At 43.3% G+C, this 27,872-nt stretch overlaps 1 protein-coding gene across 5 annotated transcripts in view; it reads left to right on the top strand.

Annotated features, from left to right (window-relative positions):
- CNTN5 (contactin 5) overlaps positions 1-27,872 on the top strand; it is a 948,473-nt gene that overhangs the window by 689,495 nt on the left and 231,106 nt on the right. For all 5 annotated transcript variants that reach the window (XM_069969612.1, XM_069969611.1, XM_069969613.1 and 2 more), the window contains one exon: positions 24,779-24,982. In XM_069969612.1, the coding sequence (XP_069825713.1) occupies positions 24,779-24,982 (204 nt within the window). The remainder of the gene's footprint in view (positions 1-24,778; positions 24,983-27,872) is intronic.

The raw sequence follows: 27,872 nt of genomic DNA, 5'->3' as shown, positions 1-27,872 counted from the left end.
TTTGCACAACACCACCAGGTTAGTTTGGTTATCTTACAAGTAATTTTCCCACTGTTATTGTTTATGCTACACTATATTAGCGCCCCTCTTTGTCCATATATGTTGTTCGTCTGCCTTGTTTTATTATTTCCTGGGGGCAATGCGTGTGGTACCATTATCACCTGGGGGCACTGTGTGTGGTACCATTATATAGAGATTAAAGGGGTAGTGCGGCGCTAAGAAATTATTCACAGAATAACACACATTACAAAGTTATACAACTTTGTAATGTATGTTATGTCTGTGAATCGCCCCCTTCCCGTGTCCCATCACCCCCGCACGTGTACCCGGAAGTGTGGTGCATTATACATACCTGATCCGTGTAGCGCCCGTCCGCCATCTTGTGCCAAGACGTCATCTTTGTGAGGCCGGCCGAATCGCTGCTGCCGTCCCTGATGCCGGCCCCCCTCTGCCGCGTCATAACTGTGCTCAGCCGCGATTGGCTGAGCACAGTTATGCTCAGCCAATTGCGGCTGAGCATCTGATGACGCTGCAGAAGGCGGCCGGCACTAGGGACGGTCGGAGCGGTTCGGCCGTCAGAAGATGACGTCTTGGCACAAGGTGGCGGACATGCGCAACACGGATCAGGTATGTATAATGCACCACACTTCCGAGTACACGGCCCGGGGGGGGGGGAAACACGGGGAAGGGGGCCATTCACAGACATAACATACATTACAAAGTTGTATAACTTTGTAATGTGTGTTGTTCTGTGAATAATTGTTTACCGCCACACTACCCCTTTAAGGGATCATCTGTGGATGGGAAAAGTTTGGGATGGAAAAGAAAAGGAAAGAGAACAGCTCAGATTAGAGAAGACATCGCCTGTGATATACTATGTAGGCTAGACAGGGTTATGTGCCAGGGATGCATTTAAGTCCCAGATGTGCCCCTTAACCCCTTCCTTGTGGGGCCTGGCACAGTGCAGTGGGGGACAGTAGTGATCTATACAGATTGTTACTTACAGTCTGGCCCCCAGGGGGTTAAGTTGGGAAGCACAACATCCCCGCTTAACCCGCTAGGGGCTAGACAGTAAGCAGTGATCTACAGCAGTGCTTCTCAATTCCAGGCCTCACCAACAGGCCATGTTTAGAGGATATCTCATACAATAAACAGCTGTGATAATACCTGATGCACTGAGTATAATTATATCACCTGTGAAATACTAAGGAAATCCTCAAAACATGACCTGTAGGTGAGGCCTGAGGACTGGAATTGAGAAGCACTGATCTTCAGTATACAGATGCTGCTGTAGAGGAGGGTAACACCTCTCCCTAGGGTGAAAGAGCACCCATAAAGCGCTTAAAAGCTGTTTCCCTCATTGAATTCTTAACTTAAACGCAATGTGGGAACACAGTCCAACACTTACCCCTCTTGTTCCTAGGGGCGTCGGTTTGGGCATTAGCACTTGGTGCCTAGGGCAGCATGAATTCCAAATACAGGCCTGATCATACTACTGCGTTCCCAGGACTTCAAGATCAAGGCTGCACCCATATGTTCTAGATTTTTGAAGGGTGTTTTCTACAGGAAAAAAAAATTCAATCAACTGGTGTCAGAATATTATACAGATTTGTATTTTTATATCTCAAGTCTTCCAGTACTTATCAGCTGCTGTATGTCCTGAAGGAAGTGATGTATTCTTTCCATTCTGACACAGCGCTCTCTGCTGCCACCTCTGTCCATGTCAGGAACTGTCCAGAGAAGTAGGAAATCCCAATAGAAAACCTCTCTGGACAGTTCCTGACATGGACAGAGGTGGCAGCAGAGAGCACTGTGTCAGACTGGAGAGAATACACCACTTCCTGCAGGACATACAGCAGCTAAGTACTGGAAGAATAGAGATTTCTAAATAGAAGTATCACTTTCTGGTACCATTCTAAAGCTTTGGCTGTCCAGGACTGATGGGAATTGTAGTTTTGCAACAGCTAGAGGGCCGAAGGTTCCCCATCACTCCTGTAGGTCATGTAAAATAAGACACGGGTGGCAGGGAGGGGGATGCAGCTGCACTGTGTCTGTGAGACTGCATACGGTTGGTGGAGAAGCAGCAATGGAGTGACATCTCAGTGCACAAATTGGAGGAGATTTATTAAACATGGTGTAAAGTGAGACTGGCTCAGTTGCCCCTAGCAACCAATCAGATTCCACCTTTCATTCCTCACAGACTCTTTGGAAAATGAAAAGTGGAATCTGATTGGTTGCTAGGGGCAACTGAGCCAGTTTCACTTTGCAGCATGTTTGATAAATCCCCCCCATCATATGTAAATTTATAGAAGCCTCGGAAACCAATTTAAAATGCTGATCAGACTTGAAAAAGAAAATGTATGACCTATTTTCGTTTTTCTTTTAACAATTAGATCCAGAAAACAATATCTTTTCCTCCTTTTTTTTTTTTTTTTTTTAACTGTAATTTTTTTTAGACTTATTTTTTTGCACATCTTGCTTGAGCACTTTCTAACAGCATTTAGTGACATGCTTTTTGGCAAGCCTCATAGGACCAGTGCCCTTGAGATGAATGTGAAACATTACTTAGCATAATCTGTGACCTTTGAAATGATGATGATTCCACAGGGAGCTGCTATTGTCTTATACTGGTGCTATCTATGTACTGCTGTCACCTGTAATGCTGTACAGCTCACTATACTGCAGCCTCCTTCTTATCATCACAGACATGCTTGTCACCGGCGCTGGAGCCCATGTGCCCAGTCCCGGCGCTGCTCTCCTCTCGACCCAGCAGGGTGCCTCGCCTCCCTGCTTGTTTTTCCTATGTAAAATTCAAAGGACCAGCGCGCCCTTCATTGGCTGCAGCTTTGCCCATAAAAAAAGGGGATTTCCAGGGAGCATCCTTGTTGGAGCCTTTACATGCTATCCCTATGCATGTTCTAGCTTCCTGTCGTTCCTGCCCGTGGTTCCTACCTGGTGCATCTTTTCCCATCGCTAATGTTAGTATAGCGGATCCATGACACCTGCCGTTACACAGATCAAACAGTTTCATCTTAGGTTTAGACCCAGTAGTAAAAATTAAAAATACAAGATCTCAGGATTATTTTATAATATAGACAAGAAAGAGGAAAATTTAAAGGAAAAAAAACCCACCAAAAATCCCTTTAACCCTTTGATTGCACTTCATCTAATACTTGCAAAGTACTGTATTTTCCGGCGTATAAGGCGACTGGGCGTATAAGACAACACCTGACCTTTAAGCAGATTTTCAGGGGTTTGCTTTATATGCCAAAAATGTTAACCCACTATCTGCGCCGGAGATGGAGATCACCAAACCTCTCCCAGGCAGCCGAGCGTCTCATCGGAGAGGCTCGGACACGCTCTGCTGCTGGGAAAGCTTCTGGACAATGAGAGAGGTGCTGGAAGTTCCCGGCGGCAGGAACGGTACGGGAGGCGTGCGGAGGCCGGGAACGGGCCCCAAGTGAGTTAAATTTAAATTTTTATTTTTTTTTTATAGTGGTCGCCCCATATGGTGGGGATGTGGCCATTTTTGAGCTCCCCCACACCATACCCCGCGTATAAGACGACCCCTGACTTCTAAGAAGATTTTTTGGGGTTAAAAAGACGTCTTATACACCGGAAAATACGGTATATTTGGTTATTTTTCACAATACTTTGATTTTACTAAAGTTTTGTAGGGTAAGGACAGGTGACATGTTTGCCACTTCCAGGACCTGTGCTTTCCCTTTAAGTGCCCCGGTCAGCTATTTTTAAGAGCCCTGCTTTCCTGTAGCTGTGGGTTCAGGCTTCCCATTGTTACGGCTCCATATGTGAGCGCTATATCCTCTGTCATGTTCCATAGAAGTCAAGCGCTCAGCATCACGTCCAGTTGTAGAACACACAGCAGCTGCTATCTCCAACACGCTTCAATCGCTGATTGCCCTCTCACTGACTACGGGTTTGATCGTGGTTTTGGCTCCTATTTTACATCATGTTTCCTCGGTTGCTACAAGGGATTTTCCAGCTGTGCGAGATTTTTTTTTTTTTGGATATGAAGTGCAAGTGATTAGACTCTAAACCGGCAGCACATTAGCATAAGGAGAAGTAAATGATTGTACTTTGAAGTCAAATGGTACAAAACGCGTTAGAGATTCTGGAAATTCAATCAGGACTTTCAATCATCTTTTACCTTTAGCGCAGATGTATCAGGTTTTATGTTTGTATACATGATACATGATAGGGCGCCTAGTGACACCAGCCGTGATTTCCTATCTGGGATTTATGATAGGCTTTACATTAGACAACTGGTGGGTATCAGGGCGGCAGCAGGAGGCCAGGACTGGGCGGCCGTGCCGCAGTACCGAGCTCGCTTTTCTCGGGGTCAGCGCACTAAAAGCTCTTTAAAACCGGTGCGATGTTCTTATAGCAGGCCAAAAATCTGTTTACTTCTCTCCTATATCTAAAGGCCAGATTGTAATTGTTTGGTTGACATAAACACTGACAAATGGCAGAGTGTACAAAGCATGGTGACCGCAACCGAAAGCATCGCCAGAACAAGATAACAATCAAAAGAGAAGAAAAATGTTAACTGGAAAAAAAACATAAAAAGAAAAAAGTATAAATGCAATGTTGGATGGATTCAAAATAAAGAGATATGAGATAGATAGATAGATAGGAGATAGATTCACAATATAATAAATGACAGTTTTACCTATAGACTGCAGTACCACATTTGGCCTCATGGTGTGCTGCTAAAAAGAAATGCATACACAACACCAGCAAGAAAGTCTAAAAATCCCATTCATTTAGACGCAAGTAAGATATAATAGAGTGCCACCTAGTGGTAGATATATTTAGTGTAGTTGTGTATATTGTGCTTGAGTTGCAAATTTAAAGATATAGCAATTTATCATCTAAATCTCTTGGGAAGATGATGTTTACCCCAGTAATCATTATTGTGGTAATTTCTTATCCATGTCATAGATTATTTATTAGTCTATGTGCACGGATTCTGTATACGGAAAATCCATCATTGTTACTTTCATAGAAGGCCAATGCTCTTCCAGCTAGAAAAATGTATGGGTTCTGTTATCAATCAGAGGAATATGGGAACATGCTAATTTTGGGTTTTAAAGGGGGCCTCCACTTTGGACAATCCATACTTGTTGGAATGGTCCATTGACAGTAACTTAATCACAGGGAATTTGTTACATTACCCTTCAGAGCAATGAGAATAGTGCTCTCACTGCAAGAGTCCCCTCCATGGTGCTGTTAATTCTCACAGCCAGGCCATGCTAGAGCTAAGCTGTTTACCAGTAGTATACACACAGGACTGCCCTTCCCTGACTTATCTGTCCAATCACAGCGCTGCAGCTACTTCCCTCTGCTATAATGTAACATAGTGTTGGGGAAAGTTCACTGGACTAACCAGGCTGGCACAGGGAAGATTTACACAATACAATACTAGATGGCATATGGAGGGAGAGGGGGTCACTGATACACTTTGTTGAGTTAAAGATTGATGCAGAATAGAACTAGATAGCATGAAAAGGGAAAAGTGGTTACTGATGCACTGTGTTGAGCTGATGATTTAGGCTGGGTTCACACTACGTATATTTCAGTCAGTATTGTGGTCCTCATATTGCAACCAAAACCAGGAGTGGATTGAAAACACAGAAAGGATCTGTTCACACAATGTATAAATTGAGTGGATGGCCGCCATTTAATGGCAAATATTTGCTGGTATTTTAAAACAACGGCTGTTATATTGAAATAATGGCCGTTATTTACCGTTATATGGCGGCCATCCACTCAATTTCACCATTGTGTGAACAGATCCTTTCTGTGTTTTTAATCCACTCCTGGTTTTGGTTGCAATATGAGGACCACAATACTGACTGAAATATACGTTGTGTGAACCCAGCCTTACACTGTATAGAACTAGATAGCATGTGGAGGGAAAATGTTTACTGATACACTATGTTGAACTGATGACTGACACAGTGCAGTACTAGTTGGCACGTGGAAGGAGAAGTGGTCACTGATGCACTGTGTTGAGCTGATGATTTACCCAGTATAGAACTAGATAGGATGTGGAGGGAAAAGCAGTTACTGATGCACTGTGTTGAGCTGCTGATTTACACAGTATAGTACAGTAGCAGAAGGGGTTACTGATGCAATGGGTTCACAAGGTTCTGTGAAAGAAGAAACTAAACAATCAATCAACCAAACAACCACAGTAAGGAACAGGTGACACTAAGCACTGAGTTGCTGTTATTATTATTATTATTATTATTATTAATATTACTGAGAAGTTAACCCCTTAAGGACAGAGCCTTAAATGGTCTTAAGGACCGGGCCAATTGTCACTTTTGCTTTTTCGTTTTTCCATCCTTGCCTTCTAAGGCCCATAACACTTTTTTTTCCACCTACAGGGCCATGTGAGGGCTTGTTTTTTTTCAGGAGCAGGTGTACTTTGTAATGGAAGCTTTCAATCTGCCATAAAATGAATGACGGAACCCCCAAAATATCATTTATGGGGTGAATTTGGGTCACAAAATGTGATTCCGCAAATTTTGGAGGGTTCCATGTTTACACACTTTTCCATGTTTAGGGTACGTTCACACTTACCGGATCCGCAGCTGATTTTCTGCTGCGGATCCACAGCAGATCCGCAGCAGATTTCATTTAAATACCTGAACACAGCATCATATCTGCACCATCAAATCTGCTGCAGATCTGCTGCGGATCCTGTAGGTGTGAACGCACCCTTAATCATTCTATAGGTCAGTCTGAACACGGCGATATGCATGTTTTCTAGGTTCACCTACAGGGTCATATGGGGCATCATTTTTTGCACCATGATCTCTAGTTTTATTAGTAACATTTTTTATTATTTTTATTAAAAAAAACAATTTCTGCGTTATTTTACCACTTTTTGTCCACGCTGTTCACCGTGCGGGAACAATATTGTTTTATTTTAATAGATCGGACAATTACGCACGCTACGGTATATTACATTTTAATTAGCTTTATTATTTTAATGTGTTTTATGTATAAAATGGGAAGGGGGGGATTTTTACTTTTATTGGGGAGGGGCTTTGGGGCATTTTTTTAAACTTTTATTATTTTTTTTTTTACACTTTTATAGTTCCCTTAGGGGACTTTTACATACATACATTGGATTACATACACTGATCACTGCTATGCCATAGCATAGCAGGGATCAGTGTTATCTGTAATCTTTTAATAGAGTCTGCCTGTGGCCTGTGGCAGACTCTATCAGAAGATTAAAGACCTGACTGCACAGAGGGAGGTAAGAGACCTCGGGCAGTCAGGCCATGTGATCGGGATCCCCACAGACACGCTGCGGGGGTCCTGATCGGTAAGTGACCGAAGATGCTCCGGTCACTTACACTTAAACATCGCGGCGTTTATGGGGTTAATAGCGGGCGGGCGCGAGATTGTGGCAGCCCACCATTAAGGGTGAGGGCCCGGCTGCTGATAGCAGCACCCGCTATGGGGAAAGCCTCAGCTCCTGAGCCCGCACCATAGCCTGGTTCCCCGGAGGGCTCCAAGGCCCAGGCTGCGGGGGTGTAAATGTACGCCCTATGTCGTTAAAGGGTTAACGGAAGGGGGAGAAGGGAAACTACACCTCAACATTCTGAAAATACAGCAGTAGATATATTGGTGTTTTCCCAAGAAAAAGCAGTGTTGAGCTTTGCGGGTGGTTAGATATGATAGGGAAGTGTTGATTTATCTTTGTGAAACAGGAGAAGGGAAGCCATGATTTCCCTTTGTGGATCTTTTGAAGCAGACCGACAGGCTCAGCCTGTAGATACACAGCCCAGGATCCTAAATAGTTGTCTCCCCGTGTCAACTTAAAGCTCCCTAGAAAAGTATATGGAAATGTGTGAATATGTGAGGTCTGGGAGGTAAGGAAGTTAGAGAGCATGAAGCTTTAGAAGTGTAAGAAAGGTAAAGCAATGTATTTACAAAGTATGTACACTCTTACTTATTATTACATGCACATTTACTCTATAAGATCAAGTGTAACGTTTACAAGGTCCCTTATATAACAGCAGACAGATTGCAGAGAGTCCGCACAAGAACCCATCACTTTCACCTCTTTATGTGACTTTCATTGATGTACAGTTTTACCTAATAGCAAGAACAGAGGATTGTAGCCGTCTAAATATCACACGCAGCTTCTTTACTTGTAGGGGGATGACATTTGAAATGGAATGTTGTTCGCTCTCAGAAACGCACGGATAGACAGAGTACACAGCGATGAGTATTTTATCAGCCGCCTGCCAGAGCGGGGAGAAACCAGTGCTGAAAGCAACAGATAATATTAATAATGCAGTGCACTGATTCCTCCATTGAGAACACCTACGGCTTCACATTGCATTTCTCACACTAATATGTATGCCTTTTCCATTAGAGTACATTTGTATTGTTCTGATTTATTCTAAGAGAAAGCTATCAAACAGGCGTTAACCGGAATGGAAATCGCAGCTAAGTGGTTATTCACCATAAGCTATAAAGTCAGAGCCACACTGTAGGTATGAATAGTATTAATATTAAATATCCTATTAAAAAATGGTAACAGAGAAAAGTTTCGGTTCATTATGTGGAAAACTGTTCCAGATAGCAGAAGAAATGGAGCCTATACTGACTGTGGAGTGGTAGGAGATGTGGTCTGCCCCTAGTGGACTAGATGGATACTGCAAGTCATTGACATGGGCTTTATCAGTCTGAAAAATAGAAGGATTGTACAGTATATGTGAGTTAGTATGTTTAACATTGCAGAATCTGGTATTCAGATGTAGATGTGTGAATAGATGCAGATAGGAGCATTACTTGTATATTTGGTCAGGCTTTTGGGTCTGTGTGGTTGCAATGGAGGGTAATGACTGAGGGAAGCTCCACCCCGACATGTGACCAACACATTTTTTCATGTTATTGTATAGCAATATTATTGATTGTTTAACACTGTTATTATTTCATTAGGCTGTGTTCACATGGAGCTGATTTGATTATTATTATTATTATTATTATTATTATTATTATTATTATTATTATTATTATTATTATTCAAAATTTAGTTTTTACCTTTAACCACTGTAAAATATTGTAATTTTTGTAAATTACTATATTTAAAAATCTCAAGTCTTCCATTCTTTCCAGTCTGACACAGTGCTCTCTGCTGCCACCTCTGTCCATGTCAGGAACTGTCCAGAGCAGCAGTAAATCCCCATAGAAAACCTCTGCTGCTCTGGACAGTTCCCTTCTCGACAGAGGTGGCGGCAGAGAGCACTGTGTCAGACTGGAGAGAATACACCACTTCATACAGGACATACAGCAGCTGATAAGTACTGGAAGACTTCAGATTTTTAAATAGAAATAAATTACAACTTATACTATATACTGGTTTATAACTTTCTGACAACAGTATATTGAATATTTTTTCCCCCTCCAACATACTTATTTAACGTGTTCTACATGTTCACACTATGTGTAAACAACGGCCACTGTTTGACATGTCCCTGCAGCAGATATTGTCCTATTGGCCGCAGGAACATCAATTTATTTTATTTCGATTGTGGGCACATTTGGATGCAGCCTGTATCCAATTAACCATTGAAGTTCATGCAATGTACGGCCATTGTTCCTGCATTAGTGGCTGCAAATAATAGACACGTCAATTATTTGTGTGGCCTTAGGGGAACAACGGCCGTTGTTCAATACAGTGTGTGAAAAACGGCCGTTGTTCCCCATACAGTTCAATGCAGTGCATTATTTTAAGGCGAGAACGGCTGTTGTTTTAATCGACAACAATGGCCGTTCTTGTACTGTGTGAACGTCGGCTAACTATGAATGGTCCGCGGTGGCTAAACTTTACTGACAGTGCCGAAACTCTAGTGCAGCTCATCACGCTGACAGTCCTGTAGGTTCAGATAATAGTTTTCTCCCAGATACAAAGCCGCAGCTTCAATTCATACTAGAAGAAAGGACCTGAAAGAATAAATTCCCTGCGGAACAAGGATTTGTTCTCTGAAATAAAGCCTGCGCCATAGGAAAGTCTCCAACATTGTATTTACCCTATAGACAGCACTGTGCCTACCATGCTAAGTACCAGACACTGGGGGTCCGGTCACACAGTGCGGAGAACACTTGCCAGTGTACAGTTAAACAGGAAAATGTAATGATTTTACTTAAAGTGTCACTGTTGTATTTTTATTTTATTTTTTTTGCAAAAATCAATAGTCCAGGCGATTTTAAAAAATGTAATTGGGTTTATTAGGCAAATATGCCATTATCTGCATTCAAAAAGACTCCCCAGGTCCCCCCCCCCCCTCCCTCCTCTCTCTCATCCACTGCTCATTATCAGGAAATCTCGACTCTTTTACATCAGTCGGGCCCTGTGTAACCTATGGAGAGGGGAGGAGGGAGATTAGTCGCCAGCAGAGAGCAGAGAACAAAGGATTACACAGTGGGACCTAAGTGAAAGCCAGTGTTCAGAGGTCAATGCTGACTTCAGAGGAGATAGCCCAGTGATGTGGCTGTAAATTAACTCTTTGCTGTCCTGTTTTTATTGCCTCATTTCCCTCCACCCCGGGGGAGGGGGGGAGAGATTCAAACTGCTTTTTCATGATAAAAATGCATTTTTCGGCTAATAAACACAATTACAAAGTTCCTTAAGATCGCCTGGACTATTGATTTCTGCAAAAAAAAAGAAAAGAAATTTAAACGACAGTGACACTTTAAAGTGACACTGCCCCCCCCCCCCCCCCTTCCGTATGAGGACTTCTCTAAACAGCTGTAAAGCCTACATTATGCAGTTTTCATTTATTGGTGTTTGGTCCAGTGAAAAACGCTTTTTATCTTTGGTGGATTGTGCCGCCACTGGCATCTAGGCGCTTATGGCCACTCTTGTTCGGCCCATTCCGAGGGGGCAAGGTCTCGTCGCCGATGACGTCATGGAGGGGCGGGGGCCTATGGCGCCAATGTAGGCAGGTCAAAGTGTCGCAGCAGCTGTGAAGCCCCGCCCAGGTGGAACAATCCGCCAATGGTCAAAAGCATTCTTCACTGGACCAAGTACCAAGAAATCTATTATAAAGTAAAATATGAAAACTGCAGAATTTAGGCTTTACAGCTGTGTAGAGGAGTCCTCATCCAGGAAGGGGGGATAGTGTCACTTTACAGTAATTGTCCAGGATAATATTATAATTTACTATGCAGCTGGGCCTGTGAGGGAGATGTCAGGGAAATATACCTACTATACTGCCTGTGGAAAACAGCTCGTCCAGATACGGTCTAGAGATAGGTGAAGGTCTTAGGACATTTAAAGGGCTACTCCAGCTGTGTCAAATGAACTGGCATCAGAAAATGTGTAATTTTCTGCTATTTAAAAATGTTGTCTTCCAGTACTTATCAGCTGCTGTATGCCCTGCAGAAAGTGTTGTATTCTCTCCAGTGTGACACAGTGCTCTCTGCTGCTACCTCTGTCCATGTCAGGAACTGTCCAGAGCAGGAGAGGTTTTCTATGGGGATTTGCTGCTGCTCTGGACAGTTCCTGACATGGACAGAGGTGGCAGCAGAGAGCACTGTGTCAGGCTGGAAACAATACACCACTTCCTGCAGGACACACAGCAGCTGATAAGTACTGGAAAGGACAGCTATTGCCCACAGCACCTGCAGCATGCTGCAGCAGAACCTTGGTGACTTTTAACTTACCTGTTCCAGCAAATACCTGTGTTTCCTATGAGAGAACAATTCCGAATTTCTTTATAATCCCCTGGAAGGTAAGGAATAGATAACTGTATACAGTCAGACACTTTCCGCGCTGATATAATTCTTCCTGACAGGACTCTTCCCGCATACATAACGTATGGATTGTACGTAGGCGTCATGTATCTTTTCGTCGGCTGTAATTAAACGTCTTCTAATAACACTTTCCAATCCTTCTCTATAAAAAAAAACAAAAAACATCCGACATAAAAATCTTTCACACAATATACATTTCATAAATTGTTCTTCTGCGGATTTCGCGTTGACTTTTCCTCTTTGTTATCAAGTGCCATTTTTGGACATTACAACAATATCTGTGAAATATTTGCATAATTTTGCATACATTATGTATGCCGGATTTCAGCACAAACAAAATATTCAATCGCCGAGGCTTCAGCGGAATACAAATGATTTCTTTATCATTGTAACAAGGGGGAACGGGAAAAAGAGCCTTATTCTTCCGTAGCAGGGCACTTCAATTACCGCCAAAACCCTCACCATCTGTGAAACAATAAGCAGAGACCACTATAAATATTCTTTGGGAATGGAAAAATATTAAATTTAATATTAGGCGGCAAGGTGGATGTGAGAGCTGCAGCAAGCTGTAAGTGATTGCAGACAGACCCCCTGGACCTACCTTCTATGTTTGTAAGAATAGCCCTATAAGGGGTCGTATCATAAAGCAAAGTCGGTAAAATCTCTCTCTCTCTCTCTCTCTCTATCTCATATATATATATATATATATATATAATGATCAAATGTTTCTCCCCCATGGATTAAGTCACTTCCTGGTTTCCTCTCTGAACTGTGATGCAGCTTTTTCCATACAACACTGCACACACTTTCCCACAATCCCATTTTTTGTGCAGTTTGAAGGGGTTATCCAGTGCTACAAAAAAATGGCCACTTTCTTCCAAAGACAGCCCCACTCTTGTCTCCAGCTTTGGTAGGGTTTTGCTGCTCAGTTCCATTGAAGTGAATGGAGCTTAATTGCAAACCACACCTGAACTGGAGACAAGAGTGTTGTTGTCTCTGAAAGAAAGTGGATACGTTTTTGTAGCACTGGATAACCGCTTTAGTTGAAACCAACTGCCAGTACTTATGGGAGATTGCAGCTGAACTGAGCATGCCCTACTTGTCTTGTTGTAACTAGTGTTGAGCGGGCACTCAAATGCTCAGTCTCGTCCCTGGCCGCTCCCTGTTCTATGAGACGTAACATTTCAAGCCCGCCCAGCCATTCAGTGGCTGTAGTGGGGCCCTGCCTTCACCGATGAATGGCTGAACGGGCTTGAAACGTCACATCTCAAGCTGCATCATATACCAGGAAGCAGCTTGTGACCGGAGCAGTGCGATTCGGGATCCAGTGCTGGAACCAGGGAGGTACGTGGACATCTTTGCTTTCACTGACCACCTGCTCGGTTATAGTGAAAAAAGCCCTCCTGCCCGGAGTACCCCTTTTATGCCAGAATAAAGGCGGGGCCTAAAGTGTCAGTGCCCCATGCTCTGGTCTTCCTCCCCGCCCTCCTTCCCTCAAGTGATGCCCCTGGGCAGGATTCTCCTCTTTTGACAAGAGTAAAGAGCCCCGCCATGTCAGTGTGCCTTCACCGCTTTGGGTTGCAACAACGCATGCATGGAATTGGGTTTACTCCGGAGAGGATAATCCTGTCTAGGGGGCATCACTAGTGAGAAGGAGGGCAGGGAGAATAATCCTGCCTAGGGGGCATCACTAGTGAGAAGGAGGGCAGGGAGGATAATCCTGCCTAGGGGGCATCACTAGTGAGAAGGAGGGCAGGGAGGATAATCCTGCCTAGGGGGCATCACTAGTGAGAAGTAGGGCAGGGAGGATAATCCTGCCTAGGTGGCATCACTAGTGAGAAGGAGGGCAGGGAGGAAGACCCGAGAGGCACCACAGCCTTAGGGCATGGATGCTGTAGCACCCAAACCGTGTCCGGGACAGGACATGGATTGAAGACTACTATACAACTGTACCAGCGATATGAAAGGGTGGTGGATGGGTACAAATTGGTTTTAACCTCTTTAGCTCTCTGATAAATCTTTATTGGACTGGTGCTAAAAACAGCACCACATACTTTACCTACAGCCACATATGTGTGAAAATATAGCGTCTTACGCTCAGGATTCGTGATGGTCCAGGAAGCTGAATTCTTACCAACCATAAAGTGGTGGAAAATCCATTGGATAAGCGAAAGAAATTCTATTGAAGGACCTCAGCCCCCTTGCTTGTGGGGCATAAATGTGCTGGTCCAATAAATGTCCATAGTTCCTTTGCCCCCTTAAACATTGCAGGGCACATGCATGACTACAGACCAAGTGTGGAGAAATCGGAAGCTCGCAACCCTCATTCTAGTGATTAACCCACTGGTGTTCTTTGTTGGATGATCCCTTTAAATATTAACTAGGTCACCATCTAAAATAACTGACAACTATTTGCCATTTTTTTTATTATTCCTATATTTTTTTGTAAATTATATATTCACTTATTTATTTTGCGGGGAACTCGAGTCATTATTTTATCGCGCCATCGGAATCTTATGGAGAACGGCAAATGTTTTTGTCTTTAGGTTCAGTATAGTACATTTACATATTACTGGAGATACTTTAAATAGAATAAATATGATCATAAATTTCAGATCCACGGCTGAATGAGAATCCGCTCTAGTATATTTCCGAAACTGGGAACACATTTGAATACATATATTTTATTCATACTTCTCTTGGGACAGGACATATTGTTACAGAGTCCATGAAATCTCTGACAGCTCAAAAAAAAATATATTTTATCTCCTGATTGGAACTCGGCATAGAGAAAAGAAGAAGAGATCCGTAGGAAGAGATTCTTCATATTTTGGCAAACTTCCCTATTCATAAAAAAATCCTTCCTTCTTTTAAAAAAAAAAAAAAAAAATCAAGAACTGTATTTGAACTTGGAAACAATGAAATATATTAAAAAAGGAAAAAGTGCACTGGCTGATATAGCAGACTCTCTGGCTACTTTTGGAGAGTAGAGGGGAGCACATTGGATTGGCCGAACCGATCAATCAGCAAAATCATAGGAAAACTTTTTTTTTTTTTTTTTTGCCCAATGGGACTGCTGTGCCTCAGAACCTCAGCCCTTAAAGAGGTTGTCTGGGAAAAATAAATACTTAGCCATCCTGCTGGGGCTGTGGAAGACCTGTGGGTTATGTATACTTACCTGTGCCGTTTCCTGCCACTGACAGATCCCGGGTCGCCTGCTCTGCACCGCCTCCAGTTCAGTGGTGGTTCTAGATGGCCCTATGCACACTAGACTGGTTAACAAATTCATTGCAAGTGGTGGATTTAGACAATCATAACCTAAGGTTTATGTGGACCTTTAGACCATGTAGCATTTGTATGACTGTCCCTACTGGAGGTAAGCCACTATGTGTTCGAAAAGCTAAGCAGAAAGGTATACGAGCTCATGAAAAATGTATAACTCCTACATGAGCAACCACGTTTCTCCAAGGAAGGGTGAATAAAGCTGGAGGTCTGGGGTCCTCAGAATTTAAATTATAAAAACTTATGACATTGGCCCTAAATACCCATTATGCATTTGACCTTCTAAGACAAATAGTCTGGCCTAAAGCTGACCAGGAAGGGATGGAAGTATGATGGTGGATGTAAGGTGTTGGCGTTCTTAAAACAATTAATGGCCCATCTTTAGGATTACAGAGAGAACTTTTCAAACGTTTGGTTCACCCGTTTTGCTGAAAAAGTTTCCTTCGGACCAAACTAGTTTGGTTAAAACGTAAGGTTTACCAATATTTCAAACACTTGTGTGTCACCCTCTCCAAGATCCCTGAAAACTGTGTATAACAATGTTAGGCCACCTAGAAGTGTATCTTAACCCCCTCCTGCCGCCACACTGTAAATTAATGTCGCTGCAGCCTATGCCTGATGCTGCAGCGGCGTTAATTTACAATCCAGGATGACACAGGCGCAGGTGCTGCGCCTATGTCATCTGCGGCACGTCCTGGCTATCAGCACCGGAGCGCGACCGCAGCATCTATAGGGCTTCTGACAAAGAATTCTCCCTCTACAGAGAGAGAATTCTCTTTCCACTGTCCATCGGGGCTCTGCAAAGTGATTGCAGAGCTCCAATGGTAGACATGGAAACCAGAAGCCTCAGCCTTCGGGGGGGGGGGGGGGGGGGGGGGGGGGTTCTGCGCCCTCCCCTCTCTCCCCTGCCGCTGTCACAAGATTGTAACAGCGGCAGGGGACAGAGGAGAGGGGGCAGACATAGGAACATCAGCTTATGGGATCAATATGATCCCATAAGCTGATGTCCTAAAATTACCTTGGCATTGAGGAATCAATGACTCCAGGTTGTGAAAGGGTTAAGTACTTTTACACTGTTTTTAAAGAGAAGCTAACAGCAGGTTAGAAGACTCCAACATGCTGTTATGTCCTGATAAGGTCGCTGGGAATGAATGTTATTTTCTTACCTTCATCCTCAGCATTGTTCTTTACTTTACTTCAATATGTAAATTAGATGGTTTGTTGTATTAGAAACAAGACTACTTACCTTAGTGCACCTATCCACCCGGCTTCATGAAAAGTGATGGGTGTGTCAGAGCACCGCCCCCAATATTCATTAGGGTGGATCAGTGCACTGAGGGAAGAAGTCTCACCCCCAGTGCACCTAACTGCCTAATCTACATATTATGTAAACAGTTGTTCAGAGTAAGTAACATATAAAGCAAAGATGCCTAATAAGAGGAGAAAGAAGCATTTTTCTCTGATAAGATATATTACAAAGTTTCTCATATTTGGTTGTTCTACTGCTTTATTCAAAGTTTGCTAAAACTACGATAATCATTAAACTACAAACTTTTGTATGAAGTTGAATAGAAGTGATTTGCATATCAGAACCCAAAGGGAGATTTTCTGTTTCTTAGACGTTACCTAATGCTGTGATATAATAAATCACAATTAAGCATGAAGACTTTTCACAAAGTTGTAGGAGCGACCTCTGCTCACCCTCCAAAATCTGAATGGCTTTCGGAAAATGAGACTGCACCTTGTTTTAGAGGTGTCGTCATTATTTTATGAGTAGATCCCAGTTTAACAGTCTTTACATTTCATTCTGAAGTATTAAAGTCAATGTAAATGGCTCCAGGATTAATCATTGTCGCGCTTCCTGAGAGGCAGTAATATGAACGGAGGAGAATGAAAACATTCGGAACAGGAGCAATTAATCTACCATATTGCTGGGAATCAAGTGGCCTCCGAGACGGGCCTGTATTTTAGGGTCACACTTCCATTATGCCAGCGCTCATTACTAAAACTCAACAAGTGCAGCAGACTCAGAGCGGACACATGAGGATAGAACCGGAGCAGATTAAAGAGCAATTAAAACTCCTGAACAACCATTTTTGGGAAATGGTTTCACATTGACTTTTTATGTGTTATAGCAATGTCACTGGCATGGACGTGATCATAGTTTGTATGATAAACTATTTCATTTCTTCCTGTTTCTTTTTTGTTTGCTTGGGTTTTCTCTAGTAATTTAGATTGGGAGCCCTAATGGGGACAGAGACGGATAGGAGTGAGGCGCCAAGCATAAATTATGCCGTTGCGTACGTTTCGATCTACAGTTATGCACATGAGTACAGGTTATCAGGTGCAAAGCGTAAATTGCGCAGTTGCGTACATTGCAAGATAAACGTTCGCATGTTTGAATATGTTCGAAAATGATGATTTTAACCATTCTGATCATCGGACAAACTGTTCATGATCAGCAAACATGAACAATTAGCGTCATGTTCGTACGAATATGTACACTCATCACTAATTAATAGTAAAGAATATCTGAAGGAATTGGCGTCCATCCCCATGCTCGTCCTGCTATGGCGTTTTTAATGAAGATTTTTGAATAACATTTGCATTTTTAATGGTGAGTGCCCTCTATAATTTTCTTTTTTCGTTCTGCATTGATTATAGCATGTTGCATTTTCAGTAGAAGTGAGCACCTAAAAAATAAAAAAAAACGAAATCCCATCCATATTATAATTACTAATGGAAGCAAATTATGGGAAAATGACTAAGTAGGACCGGTGACTGTTTTTCCTTTTTTTGATTCATATTGAAACTTAACTTGGTAAGGGTCTGTCGCCCCATGTAATGGGGCTTTAGTCTTCAACAGATGATATTGGTGGAGATAAGGTTCGGGCGTGATAGATTTCCACTGCCTTAACCCATTGTTCTTGGACACGTAAGCACCAGGGCTGTCTGGTTGCAACTTACTCTCCCCATTGCCATAAGAAATCCATGTACATTTGGCCCTGCAAAACATCCATGTGTATGGGAAGGACAGGAGAGACAACAGTTGGCTGAACGATCATGATAAGGAGATGTTTGACATGTAACATTTAGTACAGTCTCTATTGAATACAATGGATAATTTCCATAAAGATTTGAAATCATCAGCAGAAAATTCTATAACATGTTAAGTTTCATGTGGATTTTTTTATTAAATTAGTGTTAGGATGGAAACGAATAGATTCAAGAAATCTGTGTTTGGCCTGCTTGGCTCACTCATCTATAGTAATGGCAAATGCTTATAACATCTGATAGTCGAGGGCAGATCTATCCTTCAATGTAGTATATCTTACATAAAAATCTCTCTCTCACAGACACACACACATGATGATAATAATAATAATAATAATAATAAATTATCAATCATAAAAAAGTAAAAACAAACACTTTGCATTTGACTGTAACATAGAAAACATACTGCAAAATGCTAAGTTTACCCATTTTACTAGCCAATTAGAAGAATTAGTCCCCTCTTGTGTTTTCGAGTGCATTAGGTTAATAGGTTTATCAAAAATTCCCCATGATTAATTTTCTTAGGACCTTTTATTTTCCTATTGTGTGCTTACCGCCAAACCTTTAAGGTTTTTCATTTGCACAATGCAGTAAAACCTTCATATAAATGGAAATAACTTCGATATTTTAAAAGGGTTTAAAAATGACCTTCATAAAACAGATCGAGGGCTCCGGGGAGACAATTTTGTAAACAAGAATGTTCTTTCATGGAGAAAAATGTCAGCTTTACATTCTCTATAATGTTTTAAACTCTCCAGAACCAAAACTTTGTAAATAACAGTAGTCCTCGTCAGCAAAATAAGTTTATATCTTCTCTTCACGGAATACCAATGCGGAGCTCCGTGCTGATTTTATTGTCTTCTTTTTTTCCCCTTTGAATGAAGAAGTCTTTATAGGTTGACACCACCACATGCTTAAATTTTCATTTTAGAAAGCGGAGCAGTGAGGGGGAAGCATTTCTTTTCAGATACATCATAGGACTCGCTGCCTCTTGCTGAAACGTCCTCATTGAAAGAGGAAAAATAGCACAATTTTGGCGAATTGAATTTTTTTTCCCACAGAAGAAAATCTTTACAAAAATATAAACTTACAGGTGTTCTGTTTGTTACTTTCGACTCGAAAATAACAAGGAATTTAAATTTAAAATGTATAAAAAAATAATATATATATATATATATAGTTTTTTTTCTTAAATGTTGTAGAGCTCGAAATGTATGCAGGTTGCTTCTGGTGACCTGAGCCATCAGACTTGTAGTGATTTGGAATGGCCATCATTACGCCCAACATCAACACCAGAAGAGCCTGGGCTAAGTGCACTGAAATTTGGAAGATCCATGATGATCCAAGTCATGGGTTTCCTACCTGCAGACCTTGGCTGTTTCAAAACTACAACTCTGATCATGCCTGAACAGACAGGGCAAAAGGTTGAGCACCATTGATCTAAGTAAACATGCTCAATACTTCTCTTATTTAAACAGATAATTCACTTCACTTCTGCTGCCCAATGGCCCATATGAATGTGGAGTCAGCCCTGTCCTGTCTGTATTTGAAAAAAAGGTTACACCGTTTAAAATGTGTGCCAATTGAGTCACCAAACTTTTAGAGCTAGGGAATGGCTTTCCACCCATTCACTAGGCAGCGGGATGTTGGAAGGTATTACTTGCATGCAGGGCCGTATTAACAGCTGCTGCTGCCCTAGGCACTTAACCTGAAGACGCCCCATCTTGGGCAGGGTGGTTTCGGCCACATGCATTTCTCTACATTTTAAAACATTGTCTGAATCATGTTTTTCATGGTTTTTAACTGCTTAAAATATAAACTGTGACTAAGTAACATCGCCATACCATACCAGACCTGACCAAGACCACCATACCCCCCTCCCACCTAAAAGACACCAGATTTACTGGCAAGTCTGAACAGGAGGTGGGAGACTAAAAAAAATAAAAACAAAAAAAAAAGTTGTTTCCTCCCCCCTGCTGCCTGGTGCTGCCCCCTGCAAGGTGCTGCCCTAGGCACCGGACCACGGGTGCCTAGTGGTTAATACAGCCCTGCTTGCATGGCAGATTGTTAGGTAGACAAAGGTCCACTGTTCTTCTTCTGTTGCTTAGTGGTCTACATCAGTGTTTCTCAACCTGCGGTACGCGTACCCCAGGGGGTACGCGCCGTAGGCTGAGGGGGTACGCCGGGAGGTGGGGGGAAAAAAATATTTTGGGTGCCGGGACACTGCTATTACCCAGCCACCTATCCCCGTCGCTGCTCTCACATCCTTCCCCCAGCAACCTTACCAGCTTTCTGTGGGGTATAGGACATGGTGAGGCTGCTGGGGGAAGGATGAAGTTCGAGGTCACAAACCAGCAGCCTCTCAACTCACTGTTTCTGAGGCCCTGCTGGTCCGGCCGCCTGCGGGGACATCAGCCTGCCGCCGCATCTCCTCTCCGCCGGGTCACCTCAGGCAGCCTGTTCGGGATTCGTCCCCAGGCTGCCGCATATCCTACTGGAGCCCCCGGCTGGACGCTGCAACCCGATCCGGCAGCCTCACGCTCCCCGCGGCTGCCGGATCGGGTTGCAGCGTCCAGCCGGGGGCTCCAGGAGGATATGCGGCAGCCTGGGGACGAATCCCGAACAAGCTGCCTGAGGTGACCCGGCAGAGAGGAGATGCGGCGGCGGCAGGCGGATGTCCCCGCAGGCGGCCGGACCAGCAGGGCCTCAGTGAGTTGCGAGGGGGTAGTGGTGCAACCCCGCCCATGGCTCCTGCAGTAGATTGTGGACCAGGATATGGGGCGCCTCCATGTCCACCTGCCGCCGCTTCTCCCAGGTCTCTCCTACGGCTGACGCTGCTTCTCTCCGGTCAATCAGTGGTTTGTGGACCGGGAGATGGGGCCCCCCTCGTCCTACGGCTGACGCTGCTGCCTGTGGAAGTGGGGTGCTCCATCTCCCGGTCCACAATCCACTGCAGCAGAAGCCCCCGGCGCACCACTACATCATCACCTCTCTCCCCCCTCCACCTCCTCTCTACCCCTGTCATCACCTCTGTACCCCCATCATCACCTCTGTACCCCCATCATCACCTCTGTACCCCCATCATCACCTCTCTCCCCCCTCCACCTCCTCTCTACCCCCATCATCACCTCTGTACCCCCTCCACCTCCTCTCTACCCCGATCATCACCTCTGTACCCCCTCCACCTCCTCTCTGCCCCATCATCACCTCTGTACCCCTCCACCTTCTCTCTACCCCCATCATCACCTCTGTACCCCTCCACCTTCTCTCTACCACCATCATCTCCTCCCTACCCCCATCATCTCCTCTGTACCCCCTCCACCTCCTCCCTACCCCCACCACCTCCTCTCACCCCTCATTACCCATCACCTTCTCTCACCCCCATCACCGCTCTCCTCCTCTGTCCTCCTCTCTCCCCTGTCTTCCTCTCCCCCTTCACCTCCTCTCTCTCTTCTTCACCTCCTCTCTCTTCCTCTCCCTTCTTCACCTCCTTTCTCTTCCTCTCCTTTACCTCCTCTCTCTTCCTCTCTCTTCCTCTCCCCCTTCACCTCCTCTCTATTCCTTTCCCCTCTTCACCTTCTCTCTCTTCCTCTCCCTCTTCACCTCCTCTATCCTCTTCTTTCCTTCTTTTCCCCCTCAGACCTTAATCTCCCCTTAATCTCCTTGTGGCTCAGAGGCTGGAGAAGAGAGGAAGACCCCCTCCATGGGCGGATAACGTGAGTATGAATTTTTTTTTTGTTTGTTGGGGCAGGAGGGGGAGGGAGTAGAATGGTGAGCATTACTATAGGGGCAGGGCAGGAGGCATTATTACTATATGGGGGGGTCATAGAAGGGGATATTATTTTTAAATGAGGGATCCTAAATACGGGGACAACCCACACACCTACTCACTTTACAGCGCATTACACCAAACAGCGGAATTATTACTGTATGGGAGCCTATAGGTAGGAAAAAGGGAGGGAAGTTAAAGGAAAACTGTGACGCCTAAGATGTTTGGCAGGTTCTCTGGCAAGAGGTAAATTGTAGCTGCAAGAAATCATCATGGTGGTCTGGGCCAGATGGAGAGGAAAAGGAAAAGTGATATAAGGCTACATGGGGAGGTATCTGGCTATAGAAGGAGGTATCTTAACTACATGGGGAGATGTCTGGCTGCAAGGGGGTAGGTATCTAACTACATACAGGGAGGTATCTGACTACATGGGGAGATATCTGGCTACATGGGGGAGAGGTATCTGACTATATTGGGGAGGTATCTGACTATATTGGGGAGGTATCTGACTATATTGGGGAGGTATCTGACTACATTGGGGAGGTATGTGGCTACATGGGGGAGGTATGTGACTACATGGGGGAGGTATGTGACTACATGGGGGAGGTATGTGACTACATGGGGGAGGTATGTGACTACATGGGGGAGGTATGTGACTACATGGGGGGAGGTATCTGGCTACATGGGGAAGGTATCTGACTACTTGGGGAGGAGGTATCTGGCTACATGGGGAGATATCTTGCTACATATAAGGGGTATCTGGCTACATAGGGGAGATATCTGGCTACATGGGGAGGAGGTATCTGGCTACATGGGGAGATATCTTGCTACATATAAGGGGTATCTGGCTACATATAAGGGGTATCTGGCTACATGGGGGGGGAGGTATCTGACTACATGAGGAGGTATCTGGCTACATAGAAGAAGGCCTCTTGACTACATGGGGGAGGTATCTGACTACATGGGGAGATATCTGGCTACATAAAAGAAGGCCTCTTGACTACATGGGGGGGAGGTATCTGGCTCCAGGGGAACATATCCATCTGTGGGATATATCCCACCTGCTTCTCTGGCACCCGGTTTACTGATGGCCTGCTCAGCCAATCAGTGCACAGTCCCACCGTAGCCACTGATTGGATAAGTGGGCTGTCAGTGAGCTAAGGGCCGGAAGCTAATTAGGTAAATAGGCAGCGGCTATATTCTCGCAGCAGATTGCAAATCCTCTGTGAGAATGCAGAGCCATAGGCCATAACAGTACAGAGTATCGCAGTGGATTTTGCTGTGAAACGTACATGTAAATCTACCCTGGGCAATGTTATTAATGGATGGCATCGTTGGGGGTACTCCGCTGGAGCATCTTGTCGCATGGGGGTACTTGGCCTGAAAAGGTTGAGAAACACTGGTCTACATAACCTACCATAACGTCTCCTGTGTGGAATGAAAGTAAGGTTGCACAATTCAAAATAGTTGCGGGGGAAAGGACATCTTTAGGGCCGAAATCAGCTAAATACGAGCATTGTTGGGTAAAAATTCAATCCCCAAGAGCTAATTTTAGGAAATAATACATGAAATGTTTTTTTAAGGCTCCATTTCACAGGTCTGTAATCTGTCAAATAAGGTAGATATTAGAGTTGAGCGAACTTCGAGCATGCTTTGGTTCGTCCAAACCCATTTGATTGCCAGTGGCTGACGAAGTTGGATATAGCCCTAAGCCTGTCTGGAACACATGGATACAGCCATTGGCAGTAGGCTGTGTCCTTGTTTTCCAGGACTTCCTAGACCTGCATCCAACTTTTTCAGCCACAGGTAATCAAATGTCGCACGCTTGGGTTCGGATGAACCAGTTTTTTCTCATTTCTAGTAGACATCACTGGTGTAATTGGGCCAGTGAATGGCTAACTATCCATCAAATGATCGCTTGTCAGCTGATCACTCACTTCTAAACAATTAAAAAGTAATCTGCTGTAAGCCACACATCTCCTTGTGTAATAGGGAATGCATCACTGATAAGCAAGTAAAGCAAAGGGCCAGACTAGGGATGGTCCGAACTGAGTTCGGTTCGGGTTCATACAAACCCGAACCCTCGGTAATGACTCCCGCTGTCTGCCCGCTCCGTGGAACGGGTGGATCCAGCAAGAGGAGCGCCTGGAAAACTGGGATACAGCCATAGGCTGTATTCCAGTTTTCCAGGCGTTCCTCCTGCTGTATCCGTCCGCTTCACGGAGCGGGCAGACAGCGGGAATCTGATGCCGAGCGTTCGGCAGGTTCGGACCATCCCTAGGCCAGACCATCAACCTAGCGATTATTTATGTAGCCGTGGCTGAACGATGATTGAGCTGGATTTGTAAATGAGCATTGATCTAGGTAATCAACACTCATTTGTGACCAGACTCAGGCTGTCTAATACAACTAGTATTAAAAAAATCTGTCAATTTTTGGATTCAACAATGTTATCAAAACCCGAACATTGGATGCCGCCCTAGGAAGCCCTGGAAAACATGGACACAGCCATAAACCATAGGCTGTATTCATGTTTTCCTGGCAGCCCTAGGGCAGCTTTCAAGGAATCAAGTGCTGAGCGTATGGGTTCGAATAACATTGCCGAAGCCAAACATTTTGCTCAATACTAAATACGACCTTTAGTCTTTTTGAACTGTATATGCAAGATATGCAAAAAATGTTCCACGGGAAGCTGATTCTAATTTGTACAGTCAATGCCTTGGCTAAAGCGGAATAGAAAGTTGGTGATGAAATCCATAACCTTATTCACCTGAGCCCTGTTCTATCTCTCTAAAAATAATGCTTTTCCTACAAAATAAATAAAAAAAAAAATGTGAAAAAAATCAATATGTTTTATCTTCCCAGAAATCACCTACAGCTGGGTGCTGAACGAATATCCTTCCTTTGTGGCTGAAGACAGCCGGCGCTTCATCTCCCAAGAGACAGGAAACCTCTACATCTCCAAAGCACAGGCCTCCGATGTGGGCAGCTATATATGTCACGTGAAAAATGTCCTCACCAACACGAGAGTCATGAGCCCACCAACGCCTCTAACCTTACGCAATGATGGTGAGTCCTACTTAAAAAAAAAAATAAATTATGCAGTTTATAATTTGAGTATCAATTTGAGAGTCATCATATGAAAAAAATGTGGTCACTATAGATATTAACGTAACATGGTCATATGCTTACTATTGAATACCTTCTCACAACTATGGACACCTCCCAAAATATTTCTTCATTGTATTTTCTATAGTAATATTAATTTTTAAACAGTTTGTTGAAAAAAAAAAAAAATTGACACCAATTGGTATCTGCAGCTTGCATGTATAGAAATATAAGGTAAGCTGCTTGATGCCATTCTGTGCTTAGTCTATTTGGTGGCTGTCTGTTGCCTCATTATGCACCCCCTCTGTCTCCTGAATGCTAAACCAAGCTCAAATTTTGGTTTGCTTTAAGTTTATTTAATTTTATTAGGTTTTAGAATTTGTAGAGCTGTCTTATGAAATCAGCATGGAACAGCACTGAGCAGCTTGCAGTGTATGCGCCAGAAGCCAGACACAGGAAAGGAAACAGTAGAATGCCGGGCACTCATTGTTGTCTATGGGAGAGTTTCTTGGCATGCTCTGTGACATGTGCAGTGGTCACTGTACAAGAGGGGGAGTAGGGGGAGCTCTGACCATCACCTATTGGGAATTCTAATATGTCCTGCCTGTGATGATAGTCAAGAGACTGGTGAGACATTTTCTCTTATCTGGGGTTTGCTTATTATAAGGCTTGGTGGCCAGAATGGAAACTAAGGTTTTGAGATCATTTTTCTAATATAGACAATGAAATGGAAAATACTAATAAAATCTTCAAATTTATTTTACAAAAAATATTAAAATTACAGCTCGTTTTCTGATGGCACATTTACAAAAGGCCTCAGTCCTCCATTATGTGCATGTGTTTAGTAGTCCTAGATATTCATGCAGTCCAGCAAACTCCACCCACCAGCTGCTTATTGGCAGTTATATATCCATACTTTGTATAGGCAGTTAGTTGTCAATCAGCGTAGAAATGGTGTAGCAAGAATCTGATTCTTTTGCATATTAGGAAAATGGCTAAACAGAATGATGTAAGTAATACACCGATCTGTTTAGCACTTCTATCTCTAGTCTCTGCTGCCCTCATTTGAGTCAGCATAAATCTAATGACAGATTCCTTTTAAAGAGGTGTGGCCAAAAGCTTGCTTAACTACATAGGAAGAATTATGAATGCAGCTCTGGACTATAACATTTTCTAGGGAGGAGGGGGATGCAACTGCAGTATCTAGGTGTAAGTTTAAATACTATGAGAGGGAAGTAGTAAATATGGGACATCTGTATGGCTCTGGCATCACACCCTCTAAGGTGGAGAATAGAGATATAAGAGTGAGGTAATAGCGGAAAGTAAGCAAAAACATACCTGCACTACACCCCCTACTCATTTATTGGTAAATCACAATCCAACCCTCCTATTTTATAAGCCTATTCCTATGTTTGATGTGTTGTTCTATGAACCATGAATTAAATGACCTTCAATTGACCTTCCATATCTAAGTACTATAATGACCTCCTCCATGTTCATATATTCTGATTCATGGCACAGGGCAGTGAAGCAGATTTATGAGCCCCCTACTAGTCATGCAATAAGCCCCCCTCCCTTTAAATTTTCATCTATGAAAATAGAGAATGATATTAAATCTTTATGTCACTTTCCAGGCGAGATTCTATGAATTCAGCTGTTATCAATCTTTAACTTTCCTATACATCTCAAAGGAAAACTTATCTTCATGATACCAAGCAAATTAAATAAAAACATCAAAAAAAAATTCCTTGAATAGTTTCTCACTAAAATGAATATCTCATTTGTAGAATGTCCTTGACTATCATTCATTCTGTGCAATTCAATTTCACCTCAAGCGAGCTTCTAAAAACAATTTAATATTCTATCTATAAAAAAGATTAGAAGTTCCCTTTCGTAATAAAACATTACTAGATTAACTTTCTTTACTCTTTATTGGTAATTTTTTAGAAAGTCGCTTTTATTTTTAACCTAATGGAGATAACAAAAAAATAAAATAAACCGGATCTGGACAATTTCCGCTGAATATTATGGCAAACCGTAGTGGGCAAGGGGACTATACCCTGGTTGGTCCCACCTTCGGAGGAACTGAATTGTTGGTAAATAAGAGGTTATAATTTGGCCAAAGAACATTGAGCTGGAAAAAATGAAAACACAATGGGATCCAGTTTTGATCATTGCCTTAAAGAGATATTTCACTCAGAATTAACTTTTTATATGTTGCTTCCCAGGCCCAGAACATAACAAACATCTGCGCTCCCCTGGTGTCCTCCTACGTCATTTTCGCTCCCCGGCTGACTAATCTTTCCTCTACTGCAAAGATGGACTCATCTGGCACTGACAGCCCACTCAGCCAATCACTGGCCACAAAGCTCTCTTGTCTTAGTCAGTGATTGGCTGAGTGGTCTGTGACTGCTAAAGGAGTCTTTCTTGGAAGTGGAGGCGGGATCATTCAGTCGAGGACCAAAGATAATGCACCAGGATGCCAAGGGAGCACAAAAAGGTAATTAAAGCCTGTTTGTTATGTTTAGTGCCTGGACAGCAACATATTAAAAGTTAATTCTGAGCAGAATGCCCCTTTAATGAATATCTCCTAGATAAAAAGCTGGCATCAATTTCAGAAAGGGGTTGATGTACCCAACTCATGGACATGGACAAGTAAAGACATATTTCATAAATCTATAAAGTTCTGTTGCCTTTCTCCGAACACTATGGCCTCTTTTGTTCTGGGATTTTTATCCGATTGGAGTCAAGCACCTTAAATTTTCGTATAGGGCAATAAGCATCTGTCACAAAAAGTCAACATTGTAGGTGTAGGAGTCTTAACATCAACATGGACAAGAGTAAAGACACA

The sequence above is a fragment of the Dendropsophus ebraccatus genome, chromosome 5 (assembly GCF_027789765.1).
Source record: "Dendropsophus ebraccatus isolate aDenEbr1 chromosome 5, aDenEbr1.pat, whole genome shotgun sequence".
NCBI lineage: Eukaryota > Metazoa > Chordata > Amphibia > Anura > Hylidae > Dendropsophus > Dendropsophus ebraccatus.
The sequence above is the reverse complement of the archived record's forward strand: the minus strand, read 5'-3'. Positions and strand labels throughout refer to the sequence as shown.